The 21,379-nt window shown below is 42.9% G+C and overlaps 1 protein-coding gene across 2 annotated transcripts in view; it reads left to right on the top strand.

Annotated features, from left to right (window-relative positions):
* Positions 1-1,754: 1,754 nt before the first annotated feature.
* Positions 1,755-21,379, top strand: part of LOC109630740 (collagen alpha-1(XX) chain) — a 34,264-nt gene continuing 14,639 nt past the window's right edge. For both annotated transcript variants that reach the window (XM_069527230.1, XM_069527231.1), the window contains exons 1-18: positions 1,755-1,882; positions 5,099-5,242; positions 6,447-6,551; positions 9,639-9,782; positions 12,363-12,536; positions 13,666-13,863; positions 14,869-15,036; positions 15,842-15,961; positions 16,054-16,218; positions 17,411-17,569; positions 17,703-17,875; positions 18,029-18,158; positions 18,560-18,705; positions 19,535-19,664; positions 20,459-20,598; positions 20,728-20,854; positions 20,998-21,137; positions 21,227-21,359. In XM_069527230.1, the coding sequence (XP_069383331.1) occupies positions 5,113-5,242; positions 6,447-6,551; positions 9,639-9,782; positions 12,363-12,536; positions 13,666-13,863; positions 14,869-15,036; positions 15,842-15,961; positions 16,054-16,218; positions 17,411-17,569; positions 17,703-17,875; positions 18,029-18,158; positions 18,560-18,705; positions 19,535-19,664; positions 20,459-20,598; positions 20,728-20,854; positions 20,998-21,137; positions 21,227-21,359 (2,482 nt within the window). In that variant the 5' untranslated portion in view covers positions 1,755-1,882; positions 5,099-5,112. The remainder of the gene's footprint in view (positions 1,883-5,098; positions 5,243-6,446; positions 6,552-9,638; positions 9,783-12,362; positions 12,537-13,665; positions 13,864-14,868; positions 15,037-15,841; positions 15,962-16,053; positions 16,219-17,410; positions 17,570-17,702; positions 17,876-18,028; positions 18,159-18,559; positions 18,706-19,534; positions 19,665-20,458; positions 20,599-20,727; positions 20,855-20,997; positions 21,138-21,226; positions 21,360-21,379) is intronic.

The following is a 21,379-nucleotide window of genomic DNA, read 5'->3' as shown; positions in this document are numbered from 1 at the left end:
ACTTTCATGTTGCTTTGTTATCGTACAGTTTGTGAATGCAAGTTATTGTTGGAACTGTGGAGGACGCATGTTTCGTGAACAGGACATCCACACCAGTGTCGGCCCCAAATCACAGAACCCTCTCCCGACATCTTCAGTGGTGTGTTCTACATGTATGGCACCGCTTTTTCATCCAGAGATATTTGTATTGTTGTTGTAACACTCCCACTGCTCCGGGTGAATCCTCCAGAGGATTGTGTTTTCACATCTGGACTTTCTCCAGAGTTTTTACTGGGGAGCCATTTCAGACATGAACTCAGCAGGATGTCCGCACAAATGGGTCGGGACCTTCCCTGTCACATGAACCAGGCAGCAGGAGATTCTCCTCTCCGCTCACAGCCACACAGAAGTCTCTGGAGCGTTCAGGTGAGGGGAGAGGCAGGATGTCAAGTTTGAATTCCATGGAGCTCCTGTTTACAGTTGTTGTATAGAGCACATCAGCAAAAGCTCACTTTCCATCTTCCTCTGTGTCTTCTACCTTTATGACACGGGGGGGGGGCTGGAGAAACTCTCCGCTGTCCCTCTGGTTAACACATACAGCTCCTCCTCCTCTGGAGAATGTCAGGAGATTCTCCAGAGCTCAGTGCATGTCAGGAACATAGACTGTATATAAAGAGGTTCCATTCACTTTACCCACAGTGCACCTGTTAAACCTGACATCCTCCAGACTGTTGGAGTTCACATCCCAACTACAATGTTAGGAAACACTGAATCACACTGTGCTCTAGGAATGCTTTGTGCTGAGCTTCCAGCCTTCTTCACCTCCTTCTCCTCCTTCTCCTCCTTCTTCTTCTCTTTCTTCTCCTCCTTCTTCTTCTCTTTCTTCACCTCCTTCTCCTCCTTCTTCTTCTCTTTCTTCACCTCCTTCTCCTCCTCCCTTTTCTCCTTCTCCTCCTCTTTCTTCTCCTTCTCCTCCTCATCCTCCTTCTCTCCTGCTCCTCCTCATCCTCCTTCTCTCCTGCTCCTTCTCCTCTCCTCCTTCTCCTCCTCCCCATCCTCCTTCTTCTCCTTCTCCTACTCATCTTCCTCCTCATCCTCCTCCCTCTCCTCCTACTCCTCTTCCTCCTCCTTCTCCTCCTGCTGCTCCTCCCCCTTCTTCTCCTTCTCCTCCTCCTCCTCTCCTGCTCCTTCTCCTCTCCTCCCCCTTCTTCTCCTTCTCCTATTCCTCTTCCTCCTCCTCCTTCTTCTCCTTCTCCTCCTGCTGCTCCTCCTCCTCCTCCTTCTTCTTCTCCATCTCCTCCTCCTTCTCCCCCTCCCCCTCCTTCTTCTCCTTCTCCTCCTCCTTCTTCTCCTTCTCCTACTCCTCTTCCTCATCCTCCTCCTTCTCCTCCTACTCCTCTTCCTCCTCCTTCTTCTCCTTCTCCACCTGCTGCTCCTCCTCCTCCTGCTCCTCCTTCTTCTCCTTCTCCTGCTTTTCCTCCTTCTTCTCCTTCTCCTCCTTCTTCTCCTCCTCCTCCTCATCCTCTTTCTTCTCCTTCTCCTCCTCAGCCTCCTTCTCTCCTGCTCCTTCTCCTACTCCTCTTCCTCCTCCTCCTCCTGCTCCTCGTACTCATCTTCCTCCTCCTCCTTCTTCTCCTTCTCCACCTGCTGCTGCTCCTCCTGCTCCTCCTCCTACTCCTCCTTCTCCTCCTCCTTCTTCTCCTTCTCCTGCTGCTCCTCCTCCTCCTTCTTCCTAACCGGAGCGGCACGCCCATACCGGGGCGGCGGGAGGGCCCCTCTTCTCGGGTTTCAGCCCCGGGGAGGTGACCTGCTGGTGAGGGGAGCTGCCCTCAGTTTAGCGGTATGTCGCTGCTGCAGTGCGGAGCCTGTGTGGAGGAATAACGAGGAGTCCCGCTTCAGCCAGGTAAGAGCTCACCTGGCTGCTGGAAGGAAACTACTCCTGTCTCTGTCCTCTGTCCTCTACTTCTGTCCTCTGTCTCTGTCCTCTGTCCTCTGCCTCTGTCCTCTGCCTCTGTCCTCTGTCCTCTGCCTCTGTCCTCTGCCTCTGTCTCTGTCCTCTGTCTCTGTCTCTGTCCTCTGTCTTCTGTCTCTGCCTCTGTCTCTGTCTCTCTCTGTCTCTGTCCTCTGTCTCTGTACTCTGTCTCTGTCCCTGTCCTCTGTCTCTGTCCTCTGTCTTCTGTCCTCTGTCCTCTGTCCTCTACTTCTGTCCTCTGTCTTCTGTCTCTGTCCTCTGTACTCTATCTCTGTCTTTGTCCTCTGTCTCTCTCAGGACACTGAGCTGCTCACTATACTCGAGTCTGACTGCTCCTCCTTTTAAAATAGACAACAGCTAAACTTCCGCCAGCGGACACAGATTGATCTGCTGAGCCTTCATCTTAAGAACTTCTATATTCATGAAAAACCAAACTTCAGCTCGGAGACATTTCCTTTTCTTTCCATTTCCCCTAATGTGCGCAGTTAGCAGCAGGTTAGCAGATATCAGTGTTCACATAGTTTATAGGAGCTCATTCCTGAAGCTCCTCCATTCAATACGCACACACACACACACATATATATATATATAATGTTTTATAACACAATGTGACGGAGTTGTTTACTGGTGGAAGAACACTTCAGTGATTAAAGTTAGTTGTTCCTGCAATGCACCTTTTCCAGTGAAGACGTATTTAATATCTTTATTATTATCTTTCATTTGTGTGTTTACACACCAGCATTCACTATTATTCTCCCACAGGACATGTACTTGTAAATAAATAATATATAATTAGATGTACTTACGTTATGTACTTATAACTTATAGTGTTTTAAAACAAACTTGATATTATCGAGCTCCAAATGAAATCAGACAGTCCAGTGTTGCACATGTTTTGTCTGTCCCCTCGTCCACAGGCCACTGGACAGTCACTGGGTTAGACTGAGATCACTGTAAGGCCAGTAAAAACATGAGTTGTCTTACTGTGGTATAGTCATCTACAGAACCACAGCAACGGGATATCAGCTTTAAATCATCAATAGAATACCTTTCACGTTGGACGTTGTATTCCATGATCCAGGAAACTGTTTGTGATTAAAGTGGAGTGTGAAATTTGTTTTCCTACGCACCAAGGAAAAGTGATGCTCTAAAAATAGAAAGAGATTTGGCAACACGTTTAGTCAAAGTGACTCAATGCCCTCTGTGTGTACTTAACAAAAAATCTGATGAATCAAGGGGACAGCTTAAAGTCCAAGAGTAGACTTGTCCTGGTCTTTATTGCTGAGATGACTTAATGTAAATCAAATCAACTTAATGAACTGAAAAGAGGAAACTCGATAATCCTCTTGGCATGTCGGTCCATCAGCACTGCATTACAACACCCACCTCTTCCTGCGCGTCTGACAGACGGGCAGGTATGCATGACATATATGACTGATATTTAAATTCCGACTTGGCAACATTCAGACATGCAGCTACATGTGAAACAAAAAGAGCAATCTATACGAGTCACACACGGCACATGATGGCTGCACGTCCAGTGGACTGAGAAGACTTCAGGCTGGAAGTCTCTCTTAAACTGTCCAGTGGTGGCCTGGATAACCACGATGTGTGTCTAGAAAACAGGTAGAAAACTCGGACAGGAATTCATGAAAGAAAGAAATAAAACCAATTCTCAGCGTGAAATGAAATAATGTAGATTTCACATTTAAGAAAAGAACCTCCTAATTTGATTGAGTCAAACTGTACTTCTATCATGGGGACATATTCAGCAGAGCTGTCTTTTGCGTGTTTGTATTTCTCGCCATCTGTCCTTGCTTCTCCCATTCCCTCAATCATTTTCACAGTTTGATGTTGAACACACCCAACTGCCACTTACTCCAAACCCAGATGATTTCATTTGTAACACTTGTCTCATGCACAGTGGCTGGTCTGAGACTGCCGGGGGACCAGTCAGTTAATTACAGCTTTGTCCCGTCTGTTTTCTGTCGAACAGTGATCTTATTCACAGAGAACAATGTCTGGGTCTTGGCCCTTGTTTTCTAAAGAGCACCTGCCTACACATCTTATATTCATTTTCCTACAGTTTCCAAGTGTATTTCAAAATAACATCTAGCTTCATTATACTGGAGTCAGGGCTTGACAATTAAAAAATGCTGAGCTGTGGTGATTTAACATTCTGATTTATGACCCCCCCAAATACAAACAATGTGTTATACAGACGTTTACCAACGGATCTCAAGGCTCGTAGCAAATCCCCAAATCCCCAAATCTTTCTTCATGAGAAAACAAGCATTAAAACTTCAGAATCGGCTGAAGGTACTTTGTGTTGCACTTTGTATACTGTTTGTATCCGTCCACCAGACAGAGGCGTGTTGGTTTTACGATCTCCTAAAGTGCTGCATGTTTGTTAATATTACAGCCCTTTGCTTGTCATTAGCTGTGTGAAGTTTGAGGGTCTGTAATGGGGACGAGCACTGAAGCACCTGTAGTCTGAGTCAGCCATAAAAAGAGTTCCCATGGGAAAATGTGTCAGGGTCTCCTGGTGGCATTTTATCTGCTGTGTTGAAATGAAAACAATTCAAAAGGCTGTGAATTTTTACAGAAAAGCACAGTGTCTGTTAATATTTGATTATTCTCATGACTGATTGATTTGCAGATTATTTTTCTTGATTTATTGTTGGGTTTATCAAGGGTCAAAATAAAGTGAAAATGCTGAAAGTTACCATACTCAGATTTATTAGTGTGTGTGACCAGCCGTCCTTCGTATCTGACGAGCTGGACCTGTAGATATTTTATTTAAGCTTAACAAATAACATCAGTGATTACTAAGAATTGTTGCTGAAATCGATGATCAACAGGTGATACTAGGATTTCACACAGCAGACACACACACTCTTTGACACAAGAGACACAATTTTTTTCAATTAATATATATATATATATATATATATATATATATATATATATATATATATATATATACACACACATATATATCAACTGATATAGCTCTATCAGAAATGTTTTACCTCCTAATATCAGGATCAGCATCAGTCCCCAAAATTAATAAGGGTTCAGGGTCTATTAATATATACATACACATACATATTAATGAATGGATCCATTTGTTTCTCATGTTTGCAGGCTCCACCTGTCTCATGTCTCCTCACCTCCTCACTTCATCATCATCATCATCATCATCATCGTCGCCATCATCATCTCTCTGGCTAATGCTGTGTTTCCTGCTAAGTGTTCTTCTGCTGCTCTCCCCAGGGGTCCACGGCCAAGGTAAAGTGACTTCTGTGACTTCTGGGATTGATTAAAATAAGAGAATTTGTAAGAATCACTGAAAATAATGGCAGAAAAACTTGTTGTGTAGTATATTTCAAATGAGAGAATTACAATCTACAAAGCTTATTACCATGTTCAGAACAATAACAAACTACTAAAACAATCTCCACTGACAAAGAGATTTTACGACCTCGCAGTGTATTAACATTTAAATTCCTTACACATGCCAGTCTTACTAATTAATGATACATATTTTCAGTCTGCTTAGTGTTTTGATTAATTTAATAACATTTATATCTTGTGATTAGGGGAAGAGTACATCACAGTGCAGTGATGTTTCCATCATTAAAATATTTTTATGGTTACATTTCTTTAGAAATAAAAAATAAAACAATCAAGAATCAAAGGCGTTACTGTTTCAGTGCTAAATTAATAAATACCAGTCACAATTACACAAATCTCTTACCCCACAAATGAGGAAGTACAACACAGCTACTGTGCTTGTCTTCATGCTCGATATGTCTGCCTGTCTGGAAAAGCTGTTTTTGTTAGACCTTTGACCCCAGTCTCTCTAAATCCCCATTAGACCCTATCTGATCCTCTGCCAGGCTCCCAGCAAAATGAGGATCTGGCCCACACACATACAAACACGCACGTTCGCCATACATGCCAGTCAAAAAAAGATCAGTTTGAGTGCAGAGGGTCATACATCCACAGAAGGGATGAAGACAAAGTTCTATGATTCATGTTCATGTCTACACTCCTTTGTCTTCTTTGCTTCCGTTTTCCCTCCCCCCTCATCTTCCTCTCCATCTTTTACCCCGCCACATTGTACATACAAAACCCTGACACAGTTAAAGTCTGTGGCGTTCCTCTGACATGACCTATGAACTTCCAGTCCCCGACCAGCACCCTGTTCCCGTTTCTATACCAGCCAAGAGGACAGGGCGTGCTTTGATGGATGAATAGGCAGCTGGAGAGAGGGATGAAGGGTGAGAGGATAGAAACATGAAAGACACTGCTTGTTAGAAAACCCCTGCTGGAAATTATGCAGATGAGGTTGAAACAAGAAGTGGATTTGATTTCGGCAGAAGGAAATGAGAGGGCTTGTTTCTTTGATCTGTGAAAAGTCTGCAGCTGTTATGCTCTTCCCTTTCTCTTGACCCTCTTGACTCATACCTTCTTTTTTGTGAATGTCAAGGTCGTCTGAAACTGACGGTCCTGTCTGAGGACAGACTGCAGATGAAATGGAAGGAGGCCGATGGACCCGTTCAGGGCTACAAGGTCCGAGTGAAACCCATCTCAGGTGAGACTATCCTGGCTCTGTTGAAAAGTTAAAAACACTCTGTGGAATACTTTTTGACATAAACCTTTCCTAAAGAGAGGTATTTTAATGTCAGGTGTGAACAGACAAACTTAAACGGTGCACTTGTGATTGGATCTCTCAGGTTGAATGTTAATACTAGGTCTGAACAGGGCCTCTGTAATCCAGACTGAGGTGAATGTGTCAGCTGTCTTGCTTCACAGGTGATGGTCTGGATAAGAATGCAGCCACCCCTCCTCCTCCTCCTCCTCCTCATTCTTCACACCAATCCCTCTAACTTCTTCCTTTGCACTGTTTTCTTTCTGTCACCGTCTTATCTGCCATTCCACACGGTTCAGCTAAGCCCAGGCAGGTCTAAATCCGAGACAGGGATGGGTGGGGGGGGCACTCAGAGGAAGATTTCAGTTCCTTTGCAGTTCCTTGAGGTATAGGGTCTGGGAGGAGGTGGGAGGGGGGCAGCATGAGGATGAAAAGGTGATGTTGATGAGATAAAGGGCAAGGTTAGGCAGTACAGTTCTTGGAAATGCATTAAAAAAAGAATTGCAGAAGGCTGCAACATAGATCTGTGATTTGGTGGACAGAGGAGGATGTGGTGTATCGAGAAAGATTTTGAAAAGTAGAGAGAGAGGAGAGAGGGATTACACAGCAAGCCCCGTTAGCTTCAGGGTGAATGTACAGCCAAGACTTGTATTTAAGACTTATTTTACTTCAGGTTTACAGACACAGGTAGAACAAATGCACTTCACATTTCACTGTTAAGATTTAGTTAAATCTAATTAGAAAATTTCTGGAAACCGTGTGCATCATCTACATGACTTCAATGATAGGAGCAGACTGTATATCATGACTCCACTATAAAAAAAATTACTGCAGCAGGACACTTCAAATTAGTTCAACTCTTATATGACCTGAACTATTGTGATAAAGAAAGATGTAGGCAGTTTTATTCATGTATTAAAGGCTGATAGTTGCAGCTTAAACTCAGTACTTTAAATTCAATTACCATAAAACATTCACTTTTCCATACAGTAACAGGAAGTTGAGCCTCCATTGAATATAGATTGTGATGTGATATGAGAGCAAGAAAAGAAGTAGCTATTAAATCAGGGGCCGATCCAGCAATGGGGCTAGGGGGGGGGCAAGGCCCCAGCAAAAATCTGATTGGCCGCTGAAGTGCCCCTGTCCTGTCAATAGTCTTAAAAAACTTACTAACAATAAAAATAAATCTTTAAGTATACATGTGCTTGAATGTGGAACAACTTTTGAAAATATATTCAATGATGTGGGGCTTCGTTCCAATCTATAAAGCTAACAGTAAACAAGAGCTGTTTTATATGTGCACCTTACTGAATCAGGAATTGTACATGGATATTTGACATATAATGGGCCCCTCTGTGTAAATTGTGGACCCTGTTTGGCCTCTGATTTAGAAAAATCCTAGCTGTGCCACTGTGGTGAACACTCCTTCGAAGCCACTGACAGGGATGCTCTCTCTGCAAAAGATTGGACTGCACTTCTGATGACTCATATGAATGATTTGTGTTTGCTGTGGATGTGTTAGTAATAAGATTAGATGAATCAGCATATTGGAGGGAGATGTCTGATCTTGTGCTGTTGCCTTCAACTTAATATGGTCATAACTGAAGAGAGGGTTTTAGGAGAGGGAGGCCTTGAGAAAATTTGATGTGGAATTGCTGACAAAGCAGAAGAAAGTATGAAGGAGTATACATTTGTTTGACGACAGAATATCTAATATCTTTAAGTTTATTAAGTTGTACAGTTGGCTCATCACGAAGATGTTATTTTTGTTTGAAAAATTAGTTTTAGAGCGTTTACTTTCGTTGTACAACAGTTTTGCTTTATAAACAGACAGATGCTAAAACAAATCCTTCACTTGGCTTCAAAAAGTAATCACCACCCCCTCCTATCTCTCTCTTCAGTTTGTTTTTCACTAAGAGACTCACAACAGATAGTTCTGTGAACACTATCTTGTTTTATGTACATGATGGTTTTATTAAAGCTCAGCTCCACTCTAAAACTAAAATAAAGGCTCTCTCCAGCTTATGTTTGATTTTTTTATTTCCAGCAATTTGGGTATTTTTTGACTTGGGCCGTCTGTTCGTTACTGTCAGTGTGTACATGAATGGTTCTTTAAAACAATGGTTTTAAATTGGTCCTTTAGATTCCTAGGGAAGCATATTGCTGTCTCTTGAGAAAAAAATATCTGCTCTGTTTTTCTAAATTTACGATATTTCAGTCAGCACTTTGTCATGATTTAACCATTTATTACACAAATGGGAATACGTTTATGATTGGCGCGGACGGCTCCATTCTTTGGATGTTCCCTACTCGCCAGGCAGCATGCCAAAATAAAACAAGGAACATGTGCAAAACCCCCAGTGGGCGTAAGCAGGCGAGATACATTTTGTTCAAGATGAATACCATTTACTGAGACCATGTTTAGACTCAGTGCTAAAAAGGTGGAGGCTGGGGCGTTGTAGGCAATTTTCTAGCAGTAGAGTATGAGTTGCAGTGGACCTGAGCAGTATTCAGTGAGAAGCAGGTTGTATTTAAATGGACTGCTTGTAGAGAGAATGGGCTGTAATTGGTAGGTGACTTACGAGCACCCATAAACCTAGCTGACAGCTTATGACAGCTGAGCACATGTGTCCTGCATGAAGTAATGCAATGCTTCATAATTAAGTTGTCAATTCAGAAAAACACAGCAGATTTTATTTCGGGAAAATTATCATACCTTGAAATCCTGTGAGAAACTCTCACCAGCATGGGACATACGGTTGCTGCTGCATATCAGCCCAACCCATAAGCAACCCTCAAACAGTGCACTATGGTTACAAGTGCGGTGTCAACAGAGGTAAGACACGTAAATCTCCAAATGTCTCAAAACTAAAATAAAACCAGATTAAACTAAACAGACAGGATAAGAGGTTGTAACATTCATTTGCAAACTCACGTTTATCAACAAGGTTCAGGTTGGAAAATACTGGAATTCCACTTCAAAATTAAAATCAAGGCAATAATTCACCAAAATGCTTGTTTCTTTATCAGAGGTCCCACAGCCGGAGCTGATGCTGACCACCACACGGGGCCGAGCTACCGTGGCAGGACTGGACTCCAGCCAGGAGTATGCCCTCCAAATCCTGGTGCTCAATGGGACGACAGAGAAACTTCTCGCAAAGAGACGATTCACTAGTAGGTAACACAGTGAGGTGGGTGGGAGAGCACAGAGGGAGGTGGATGAACACAAAGGGAACAAATGACTTGAGCTTATTGGGATCAAGGCCACTGGGCTCAAACGTGACGGAAATGAACCATTAAGGTAAATCATCACAGGTGGGGCAGGAACGAATCTGCGGTCCACTGTATAGTGGCCTGTGATTGCTGACTGAGGTATGTGAGACAAAGAAGGGCAAATGTCAGGGGTTGGTGGCAGTGCTTATCTCTGATGTTGAACCATTCATGGGTTTGTAGTTTACTCACCATAGATTGACAGGAGAAAGAAATAGACACAGTGTGCGGAATAACAAGTAGATATAAGTAAGGTTGTTAATGGTATGTGCATGAGACTACATATATATATATATATATATAGTCCATCTTATCTCATATCATGGTGTAAGATTTTTTATTATTTTTAAAATTTCAAATTTAGTGAAATGTCACAAAACAAATACAGTGTTTTTGTGTGGTTGGAATAGGAACATAAAATCCACAGGCATGATGTGATGTACAACACTGACTAGAGATACAAAGAAATACCATCATTTGTTCACTCAGTCGGTACTGTGACTTTGGCAAGACCGCCAAGTCATATGGGAGGAGATGGTGCATTTTTGACATTCTTAAGCACACACACACAAACACACACACACAACCCACCATCAGGCTGATGGTGGGTTGTTTTTTGAACTTACTGTGAGTCGATAAGCATGTTCCAGGGTCGTAAATCTGCCCACCATTTGTTCCTCTGTGGATCACAAAGGAAAACTTACCATTAAAATTATACCTACAGTCAAGGTTCTTGCACTGAGCTGAAGGACGAGCAGCTTTCAGAGAGTTTGTCTTTAGTTTACAGGTTTTTATCTGGGGGGGGGGGGGATAGGCTCTGCTTGGCGAGCAGCATCAAATGATGCTCACCTATTGTTCCTCAGGTTATTTCAGACACTTTTGTTGCTGGAACCATCATTGTCATTTCCCAATGCAGTGACAGTTACTCTCATCACAGCACATTCACGGCACTTTGTCTATTCATTTTCCCTGAATGTCCCTTTCCACCGATGACATTTTATTTAGACACTTTGGACAGGTAATCCTTCCCCAGCTCATTAGATTGTATAATGGAGCTAACCCCTGGCTGCTTGTAAAACCGTGCCAGTGATAGTAGGTTACTGTGTCGAGTCGAACATGTGCAGGCATGCCTCAAAAACATGTCTACTTGGAAATTTGTAACATGGGGCTGTCTAGCTGGAATGATTGCAGTCTGGGAATTCCTTCCCAATGTGGCTTTGCTTTTTCCAATTGCTTCGAGTCCCTCAGGGCCCAGAACTTATAATGAGCCATGCCAGTGATAGTAGGTCACTGCGATAAGATAGTTCTTACTTCCCTGGAAATGTCACCCTCAATTTGCTGCTGTTGAACTTGTCTCTTCACTCCAGGCAAGGATTAGCCAACACGACCTGGTAAGGCCAGTGAAAAATAGTAACATATGAAACAGCTCTGTTTTTACCTCCAGCTTTTTCATTTTTTTTCTCTCTCTAATGTCCAACTTCTCTCAAATTGAAATCAAGTTTGAAAATAGATATGTTGTCCAGTCATGCAGTCAGAAACCAGAAGGCTTTACAGTAGTTTTACTCAAAAAACAGGGGCCTTAATCTCAGAGAGAAGATACAAATAAGGGATGGGTGCCTGGTTAAAACTTTGCCAATAGCATGTAAGAAAGAAATCTCAAGAAGATGAGGTAAAGTATTCCCTCCCTGCCCAGAAATGTGGATAGAGATTGTAGAGTCATGGTTCAGAAACAAAACAAACAAAAAAAGGGGCAAGCGTCAAACTTAAGTTTTCCAAACATTGGATCCTGACAAATATTTATTCAACTACATCCTTTGCCAAAAATAGCCACAAAAACTATGGAGAAGTCAGAATTAGTTGATGAGAATGGAGAGAATGGATGAACTGAAGGAGGTGTTTGTTTATATGGCAGTAGAAATGTTGAAATATCAATGAAAACACGACTAGCTGTGTTATTATGCAGAGTCTATTTCCTCATCATCAGCTAGAGCTAATTGTGTGAAACAAAGAAACTGAAATGACAGAAAGTGAATCCATTGATACATTATACTAAGCAGACGCCACTGTCATAGTATTTCTACAAATGGTGATGATGTCTGTACTTTCAGACTGACACCAGCACATAGGTGGTTGTTTGGTTAAATATTAATCCCCTTGAGTGCTGTGTGCATTGACCTATGGTACTGATACTGAAATGACATGTTTGTCTGGTATGTTATTTTTTAGCTATGTTGAATGACTGTAGGGAGTTTGGGTCAGTTTGGTTCAAACGTTCATGGTCCTCAGAGGATGAATCTTTTCTTCTTTTGCCACCCTGAGGTTTACATTTGTGGTAAAAAGTGATATGGTTATGACAATCTGGTTATTTTTGATTTAAGTACAAATGTAAATGCAAGGATTTTTTTTACATATTCTGAAATGATTGAGTATTGTATTATTGTCCTTGGTATGATGAATATTCATAGATCACTTTCTGTCTTCCAGTGGAGGGTCTGCGGGAGGAAGAGATGATTCGCAGTGGTAGCCGAGAGAATCGGAAGAAGCTGTTGCCAGGTGGGTCTGGGTCAGGAGACCCGGACGATGCAACAGAGGCTGTGCTGGGCATGCCGACAGTTCTTTATCCGAACCTCATCACCACTGCTCCTGCCACTACTACAGGTAGTGTGATGAGTAGATAATGACGCAACAACCAAAAATTTTCCTTTAGTAGATCTTGTCATGATCAATTTCCAATTTGTATTTCTTGTAAGTTTAAAGGCTGAGTTTTCTTCCAGGTTGTTGTTTTAAACTCTGAACTTTTGTTATATTACTATTGATGAAAACTTTAGTCTGATAGGTATTGATATTGTCTTATTGCCTAGACCTTTTAACACTTTGGTGTCTGTACTGATATTGAATCGGTATATTTATAACAATAATTTTATCACACAATGCAAAATCCTAAAGTGATTTTCGGTAAAACCATAAAACCAAAGCTACTCATCAAACCAATCTTTACTTTGTAAAAAAACACATGAGCAGCATAAATGAAGAAAATCTGTGAACGAGTCAGTTCAATGGTCAGACAAGGCAAGTGTATAGAAATGTATATTAAGGTATGAGACAGTGGCAACTATATGAATATTAAATGGAAGACTCAATCACCCCTTGACGTTAACCTGGAAAAGCTCACAGGCCTAACCCCATCACATCTAAAGAGTTCAAAGTTCACTGATCTACTCTTGATGTCGAGCTACACAAAGCCTTCTTTGAACTGAGTGAGATTTAAAAATGATTCACTAACAGGAGAAAGTAACCAGTGCAAAGAACCTGAAGCCCTGGGTTATGTTATGAGATTATTTTTGTCCTAGTCACAAGCCTGGCTGCTCTGATCTTCCATGGCCTCTCTCATTATAACGCTGCCAGAGGACGGACGCAGCAGAAAAGCTCCCAACACATCTACAGCCTGCACTGTACAGACAGTGTACTGTATTTATGCAAGGCTACACCAAAGGGCTTTGGCACATTTACACACACAATAATGACAGTGCAGCAACAGTAGATGGAGTAACTCTCTTGAGAGGACAAGAGGGGACATGCAATGAAAGCAGGGACGAGATTAATGGACAAAGAAGAGGGTTTGTCAAACAAAAAATCATGTTTTCTCTCACTTTTCTCTTTGATACTCAGGAAGTCAGATTGATGTAACGTCAACAGAAGATTTCCGGTCACGCACAGCCTCAACAACAATCTTTGCTTATCTTACTGTAACCTCACCCATGTGCTTGCCATTCCCTCTCTGCTCCAGAGCCCCCGGCTACAGAAACCCACTTAGAGCTCCCTGACGAGACCACCGAGAAAACTACCAAAGAGAAGAGGAAGAGGAAGAAAGAAAAAGAGAGGGATCGGTCTAAGGTGCAGAACAAGGAGGAGCAAGGGACAACACAGGGTAAACCAGCTGAGGAGAGACCCCGGAAGACACCATTCCCTAACCAGCCGGTTGCAGGTGACCTCTTTTCTTCAGTGTTCCAAAACACATGACACTACAAACTCAGGCCAGATCCATAATACATTTTAATTTGAAAACAAAGTTTTTAACTAAAAAACCCATATCACGTGACCAATCACGTACACTGGGCATGCGTGTGCTATTGTACACAGGAAGCATTTTGTTTTCAGCTGCAGAAAGTGCTATGATACAAACGGCAGCAATTTCGTTAAATCTATAATTTAACTGCACAATAGCTGTTGCTCTATTTATGCCCATCTAGACTAAAGAGCAGCCCAGGAGTTTTCAAACTAAAGCGGGGTGAGCAGCATTTGCAAACTTCTCCATTTTAGTGGCTCTAAAACTCTGGAGTAGCGGACACCAGACGTATCTGCAGCAGAGTTGATGCTTTTCTAATGAAAACCTAATAATGTGGTTGTAGCCCCAAGATCTAAATAGCAAATTTTGTATTTATTACTTTCATGAGCATAACATGGAAATAATAAAACAAGAAGTTCAGCAGCTTATTTTAAGGAACATCTGGCCATCATCACATGGGATTAGGAGGAACAAATGGCTTCAGAGCAGTAAGTGTTAGTTTGAAATGTGATGACAGTGTTTACACAGGGAGGAACAGGTAAAAGAAAGGATAATGACAGGCCACCCTGTTGTCTGCAGGGCACATGTGTCCTCTCCCTCTTAATCCAAGGGATCACACACACATACACATGCATGGAAACTCATTCATGTTCATGTATGCACTTTGTCGACACGTGTAAACACAGACATTGTGCCTGTCTAAATGCAGAGGGACATCTGTTTCCTGATTTAAAACCATACGTTTACTCTTGTTCTCACTGAAACACAGATGGGTGACAAATGAAAGGATTACCAAACATGAAGTGTGCAAATGAGGTCTTATATTCCCCCCCCCCCCCCCCGAAGTAGCTTCAATGCTCTTCAGCTTTGATTGCAAATGCCTCTTGAACAGGTGAAGAATATATAATTAATCTTTTTACAAAGGCATGTCTCCAAGGAAGCCGTTTGAGTGCAACAGCGAGGCAGCAGCGGACATCATGCTGTTGGTTGATGGCTCCTGGAGCATCGGGCGCACCAACTTCAGACGCGTCCGAGACTTTCTGGAAGGCCTGGTGACTCCCTTCCACATTGGGCCGAACCACATTCAGATCGGTGAGAATCAGAGTGTGGTGATGAGGCCATTGGCCAATTTCCTCTCTGGATTTTCTGCATTCATGTATACATAATGCCGCACAGTGGGTTTTCTGTCTTCTGCTCCATTCATGTCACTGCATGTTACTGAGGTTACTGAAGTCAAATATCATAAGTGATGACATATAGGGCATTGGAGCATTGATCAATATGTATATTTATATGGCTCAGCTATGGCTCTATTTATTAATCAATATTAATTGAATTGCTGCTGATTGGTCCACTTGTGGTGAGGTGTTGATGACCATAATTTATTTATACGTTAGTCTGCTAACAGAACACACACACAACACACAAGCACAGATAAATACCCTGCTTCTGCCCTAGTAACAGCACAGAGCACCCAATCACCCACTTATAGAGATTAAAAAAAAGGTTTTGTGAAAAATAATGAGCGAAAATTCATTAACCCAAGAAGTAAACCTGCCCGTCCGCTCAGAGAGCAGAATTTGCTGTTAGCTATTTGCTCAAAGAACTAAGTCATCGCTCTGGATTTGATCAACTCTTATTATTAGCTGAATTGTGTCATTATTTACAAGTAATATATATATATCTTTTTGTATATTTTGGGGGGATTTTATGCCTTTAATCGACAGGACAGTGGAAGAGAGACAGGAAGCAGGGGGCAGAGAGAGGGGAATGACATGCAGTAAAGGGCCGACCGAACCGGGGCCCACTGCAGCAAGGACTGTAACCTCTATACATGGGGTGGCGGCACAACCCGCTACGCTACCGACCACCCCTACAAGTAATATTTTTGTCCCAGGTCTCACCCAGTACAGTGGAGATCCTCGCACTGAGTGGCATCTCAACAACTTCACTACTAAAGATCAACTGCTGGAGGCAGTGAGGAACTTTAGGTATAAAGGAGGAAACACATTTACAGGTAAACACATCCCACAATACAGCTTTAATTCTATTTGACAATCTACAGTATGTACCACGTCTGTCAGTGTCAACCATCTATCCATCTCCCAGGCCAGGCGCTGCTCCACGTCATGGAGGATAACATGAGGGCCGAGGCAGGAGCGAGGTCAGACACACCCTTTTTCCTGGTTTTGTTGACTGATGGGAAATCTCAGGATGATGCCATTGCTGCGGCAAACAGGCTAAAGAATGCCGGCGTGGAGATCATCGCTGTAGGTGAGACTGAAAATAAGAGAGTGTGAGGTGGTGTGAATACAAACTGAAATACAGTGATGGGTTACAAACTTAAAACCAGCTCCCTAATATTGTTTTGTTTGACCAACTGAAACAGCTCAAACTCTGAAAATGTGGCGTCTACCACAGTCACCAAGGCATTAGCATCTGAGGTTTTTTGAGGCCAAGTCAATACCTTCTTTATTATGTTCCTCAAACAAGACCTGAACATTAATGTGACAGGGCACTTGGCACCCTCGGTGTCTTCTACGTGTATGGCACGGCTTTTTCCTCCTTAGATTATTTTTTAATTATTATATTTCATTCTCTTGCTCAGTGTTACAGCTGTTTGGTCCATGTCACAGTCACTTTGATCCTTGCACTTGCCTATTTTTCTTGCTTTCAATCCATCAACTTCAAGAACTGACTGTTCGCTTTCTGCCTCATATGTCTTAGCCCCTGACAAGTGCCATTGCATTGAGATAATCAGTGTTATTCACTTCACACATCAGACGTTTGTGGCTGATTGTTACGGCCCCAGCCCATGTCTGTGTCCTGTCTGTGTATGGTGTGTATGCTGTGTGGGTGTGTCTTGCAGGTTGCTGATTGTTAGCCGGCTGGAGGTTCCTGTGCAGGGCTCCCTGATTGGCTTGCTGTTATAAACCCCCTGCCGTGGGCTGTCTTGCTCTCTCTCACTCATCCCTGAGATCTCCATCCTGCTGCATCTACTTTTGTTATGTTCTGCACCTGACAACATGCACCACACATACTACATAGCCCTCAAACACCCTCACACACTACTGACGCTCACTTTCACACTCCATCGCTCATTTCCGTTTATGTTAAATCAATAAAGCATATTGTAATTCGCTACATCACGCTGCCTTGTCTGTGTTGTTGCGGCCTCAGAGCCAGGCGTAACACTGATTTATGTACAAAGTATATTGTTGCCTTTTCCTGGGGCTGCTGTTGTAAAAGAGAAGCCATTTACATTCACCCACTGTACTTCTGTGGCCATGGGACTGTGAGCAGTCTACATTTATTTTGTTCAGCCTCTGTGATATTATGAATTTAGGCCTGATGTGGTTTCATTGATGTTACACGGTAACACAGCTCCTGTTATGTTTTCAGTGTTTGGAGGTACAGTATTCTAAATGCTCTTTGTGTGAAGTATTTATTTGTTTGTGTTATTAAGGTGTGAAGAACGCTGATGAAGCTGAGTTGAGACATGTGGCTTCAGAGCCTGTGGATCTGAACGTCTACAATGTCAACGACTTCCCTCTGCTCAGTAAACTGGTGGCACGACTGGTCCACATCCTGTGTGGGAGGATAGAGGACCGTGGCATTTCAAAACGTAATCTATCAATCAATTGTCTGTCTATCTGCCCACCTGTCTTTCTTTTCTAACCATTTAGTCAGAAATTGGTTTTCTCAACTGATATCTCTGTGAGGTCTCCGGTGCAATTTCTTCATTGCTGTGTCCTCAGGAATGGAGCCTGCACCCACAGACGACCCAGTGCTCTCCTACCCCAGTCCTACTGATCTACGCTTTTCTGATCTGGGCTCCAGAGAAGTGAAGCTACACTGGACCAATCCTGCTCAGCCAGTCCAACAGTACAGGGTGGTTTACCACAGCGCAGAGGGTCAGAGACCACAGGAGGTGAGAAACCTCCCCATTGTTGTGCAAAAGCAGACTCATGTTTCACTGTGAATAATTCCAAGCAGCCTTGTGTTTTCATAGAACAGGTACATTTTTACAGAATATTAGAAGTGTTGGATATTTTTGTGAGTGTAAGCGATGCTTTGCTTCCAGGTGGTACTGGCCGGATCAGAGTCCACTGTGTTGCTGGAAGGCCTCTCCTCTCAGACGCTGTACCACGTGTCCATCTTCCCTGTGTATGAAAACAACGTTGGCCTGGCGCTCAGAGGAACTGTCACCACACGTAAGACTGACATCACTGTTAAATATTGTATTTGTTTAGGATGTGGATGATGATGATAGGCTACATTTAAAGGTAAAAACCCTTGCTGTTCCATTTTGATGCCTCTGTGCTGGTAAGAGCCAGTGGCTGGAAGCATTTTGCTTACGGGTTGTCCTTCCATCCAATTCTCGTGAAAGAGAATGCCCATGACTCTGTTGCCACACTGGTTGTCTTTGCTTGTACCCCTTGCGTAGTTAGTAACTAATGCTTATTATAAATACCCCTCGAGATCTGTCATTTTGGAGATGACTGTCCCAGTTGTCGAGCCATCACAGTTTAGCCCTTGTCAAAGTTGTTTTTACTCAAGGTGTGAAACATCTCTCCTCTTATTCCCTCTGTGTTTTCCTGTCTCCATGACTCAGTGCCCCTCGTCATGCCTTCCAACCTGGAGGTGACTCCTTCTTCTTTCAGCACGCTGCGTGTAAGCTGGGGTGCAGCGCCTGGCGCGACACAGTATATGATCCTGTACTCAGCCCTCAACCATGGAGAGCCAGACGACGCCAAAGAGGTGGGAAATGGATTTCTCTGTGCTCTCTTAAGGTTTATTTCAGTCTGTTTCAAATTCTATCAAGCTCACAACATTGGTCACACTCATAGAAAGCAGTCCCCTGAATGTGCCCTATTTTTTTCATCAAGATCTTTGAATTATTGCTTGAAAAATTGGTGAAAACTTAAAAAAAACACCCTCACAATGTTAAAGAAGGTGAAACATATTCTGGATCTGCCCCATTATTAGGGCAGCTGAGGCTCAGGAGGTAGAGAGGGTTGTCCCCTACAAGGGGGGGTTGTTCGATACCCGGCTCCTCATATCTGCATTCCAGAGTGTGATGGGGCAAGATACTAAACCCTGAATTTCCCATGAATGAATGGGAGTTGTGATGGTGTGATAGAAAAATCAGTGTCTATAGAAGTGCTGTATGACTATGTGCATGAATGGGTGGGTTTGTGAGCTTAGTCCTCTAACCAGAGGGTCAGAGGTTAGATCCCTGGCTTCTTCTCCACATCAGATGGAGGAGTGATGTGTGTGTCAGTATTTCATTTCAGTATTCATCCTCAAATCACTTCCTCTCTGCCTCCTGTCCTGGTCCTCACACATATGATGCAACAGAAGAGCCGACATTGTCTTGAAATTGTATCTCAATAGTGTTTTTATTACCAGAAACCAAATGAAACAGCTGGTTAGAGATGAACAGGTTCTTGTTGGTCATTTCCATTGCACTCATTGTGAAGTCCTATTACTGTGAGAACTTGAGGTTTAGTACCACGTGATTTCTGTTCCAGCCTGTGCTAATATGAATAATCTTTAACTCCACATGTGTACATGTGTAAAATTGCAGGAGAAATTCAGTGCAGACCAGACAGTGCTGGAGCTGGCAGGGCTCCTGCCGGAAACAGACTATTCAGTCACCCTGTATGCTCTCTATGACGAGGATCCCAGTGACCCTGTCACTGCTGTAGCCACCACACGTAAGACACCCACGATGCCAAAATATCCCCCTCTCTCGTTTTTCTACTTTTTCATTTCTATCTCACATTTCTTTATTTCTCCCTCTCATTTTTGTCCTTTACTTCTGTCATAATAATTCACTCTGCTGTCAATCCACCTTTCCCTGTTTTTCTTTGACCCCGTTCAGACCTTGTATTAACATTGGTCCTGAGTGATCAGATCACAAGTGGCCAGTAACACAGGTCTGAATGTAACCAAATGTGTCCTCAATGGGTCCTGAGATCCGACCACTCAAACCACATTCAGAGGTGGTCTGGGACGCATGTGGCTATGTTCTTTTTGCTTGGTGAACAAGGGACCACCTACTCTGCCTACATTCTCTGAACTGCTACAGTTTAGATATATTTAAGTTTTATACTTCTTAGTGTCCATTTATTGATTTGTTAGAAGTCACTGCCACAATATCAACACTGACCACCCCATAATTACTGATACTTTTCTTAGATTGGTAAAATCTTTCTTCATAGCTGCGTGCATTCATTCGTTCATTCATTCAGTCCTGACTCACCTTGCTCACTCTCTATTTCTCTCCACACAGACACACAAACACAAACATTCCCATCTGACACATCTGTGGCTACTTTTTTTCTCTCATTTCCCTTTCCAACAATTTTTCTCTCATGTTTTCGCTTCCATTTCTAAAATCAAAATACAATATAAACATAACGACACAGATAAAATAATTGCCTCAGTGCACTCACTACTCATTTGTTTTTCTTTTTTTTTTATTGCCTCACTTTTTGCCTCCCTGCAGTGCCCCTGGCGTCACCTCTGAGTGTTCAGTTTCCTATGGTCACCCATAGTATGCTGAGGGTGAGCTGGGTGCCTGGAACCCTGGACGTCCCTGGCCACAGAATCACCTACAGCACCAACCACGGCAGTGACGTCAAGCAGGTAATTTCACAATATACAGTAGTGTTAAACATTCTGTCTTCATAACCATCCTCAGGGCTGAGAAATGTAAAGGGAACACATATCCAGAAGTGAATAAATGATCTTTCTATGAATAAAATATCTTTCTAGGTGGAGGTAACAGGACTGAACTCAGTGGTGGTGCAGAATCTGTCGTCTTTGTCCAGATACCTGGTTTCAGTGCAGTCTCACTACCCACAAGGCCTTTCTACAGCACTCACCAGTAACGTCACCACATGTAAGACGAGCATAATCATATGTAATGTAATCATAATTATAATCATAGTGTAAAAATAACATAAAATTAACTTTGCATGAAAATATCAGAGCAGGCTAAAGTGTCCTTTATTTTAATGCTTCCACATTTTCCTTCTCTCCTAGTGAAGGTTCCTTCGCCCTCAGACCTCAGGGTGACTAACTTCTCAGGCAGTGACATCACTGTTCACTGGGAGGCTGCAGCCGATGATGTGGTGTCCTACCTCATCAAGTGGATCTCCCTCAGTGGAGGAGACCTGAGACAGGTAAGCCTGAACAAATGGATGGTTGCGGCACATTACATGTTATAATGGTCAGTATAAAAGTTGCTGTTTTTCCCTGTTGTGTGTTTCAGTTGAGGGTAAGTGGCGAGAGTGAAGTAGCGATCCTGGAGGGGGTGGAGGACGATAAGGAATACCAGATCTCTCTTTCCGCACTTTATGGAGATGGAGCTCAGAGTGAAGCTGTGGCCATACGCTACAGCACCTGTGAGTCAAACCCACACTCT

Source organism: Paralichthys olivaceus, chromosome 6, assembly GCF_024713975.1.
Source record: "Paralichthys olivaceus isolate ysfri-2021 chromosome 6, ASM2471397v2, whole genome shotgun sequence".
Classification (NCBI taxonomy): domain Eukaryota; kingdom Metazoa; phylum Chordata; class Actinopteri; order Pleuronectiformes; family Paralichthyidae; genus Paralichthys; species Paralichthys olivaceus.
Note: the sequence above shows the minus strand (reverse complement) of the source record. Positions and strands in the feature narration are given on the sequence as shown.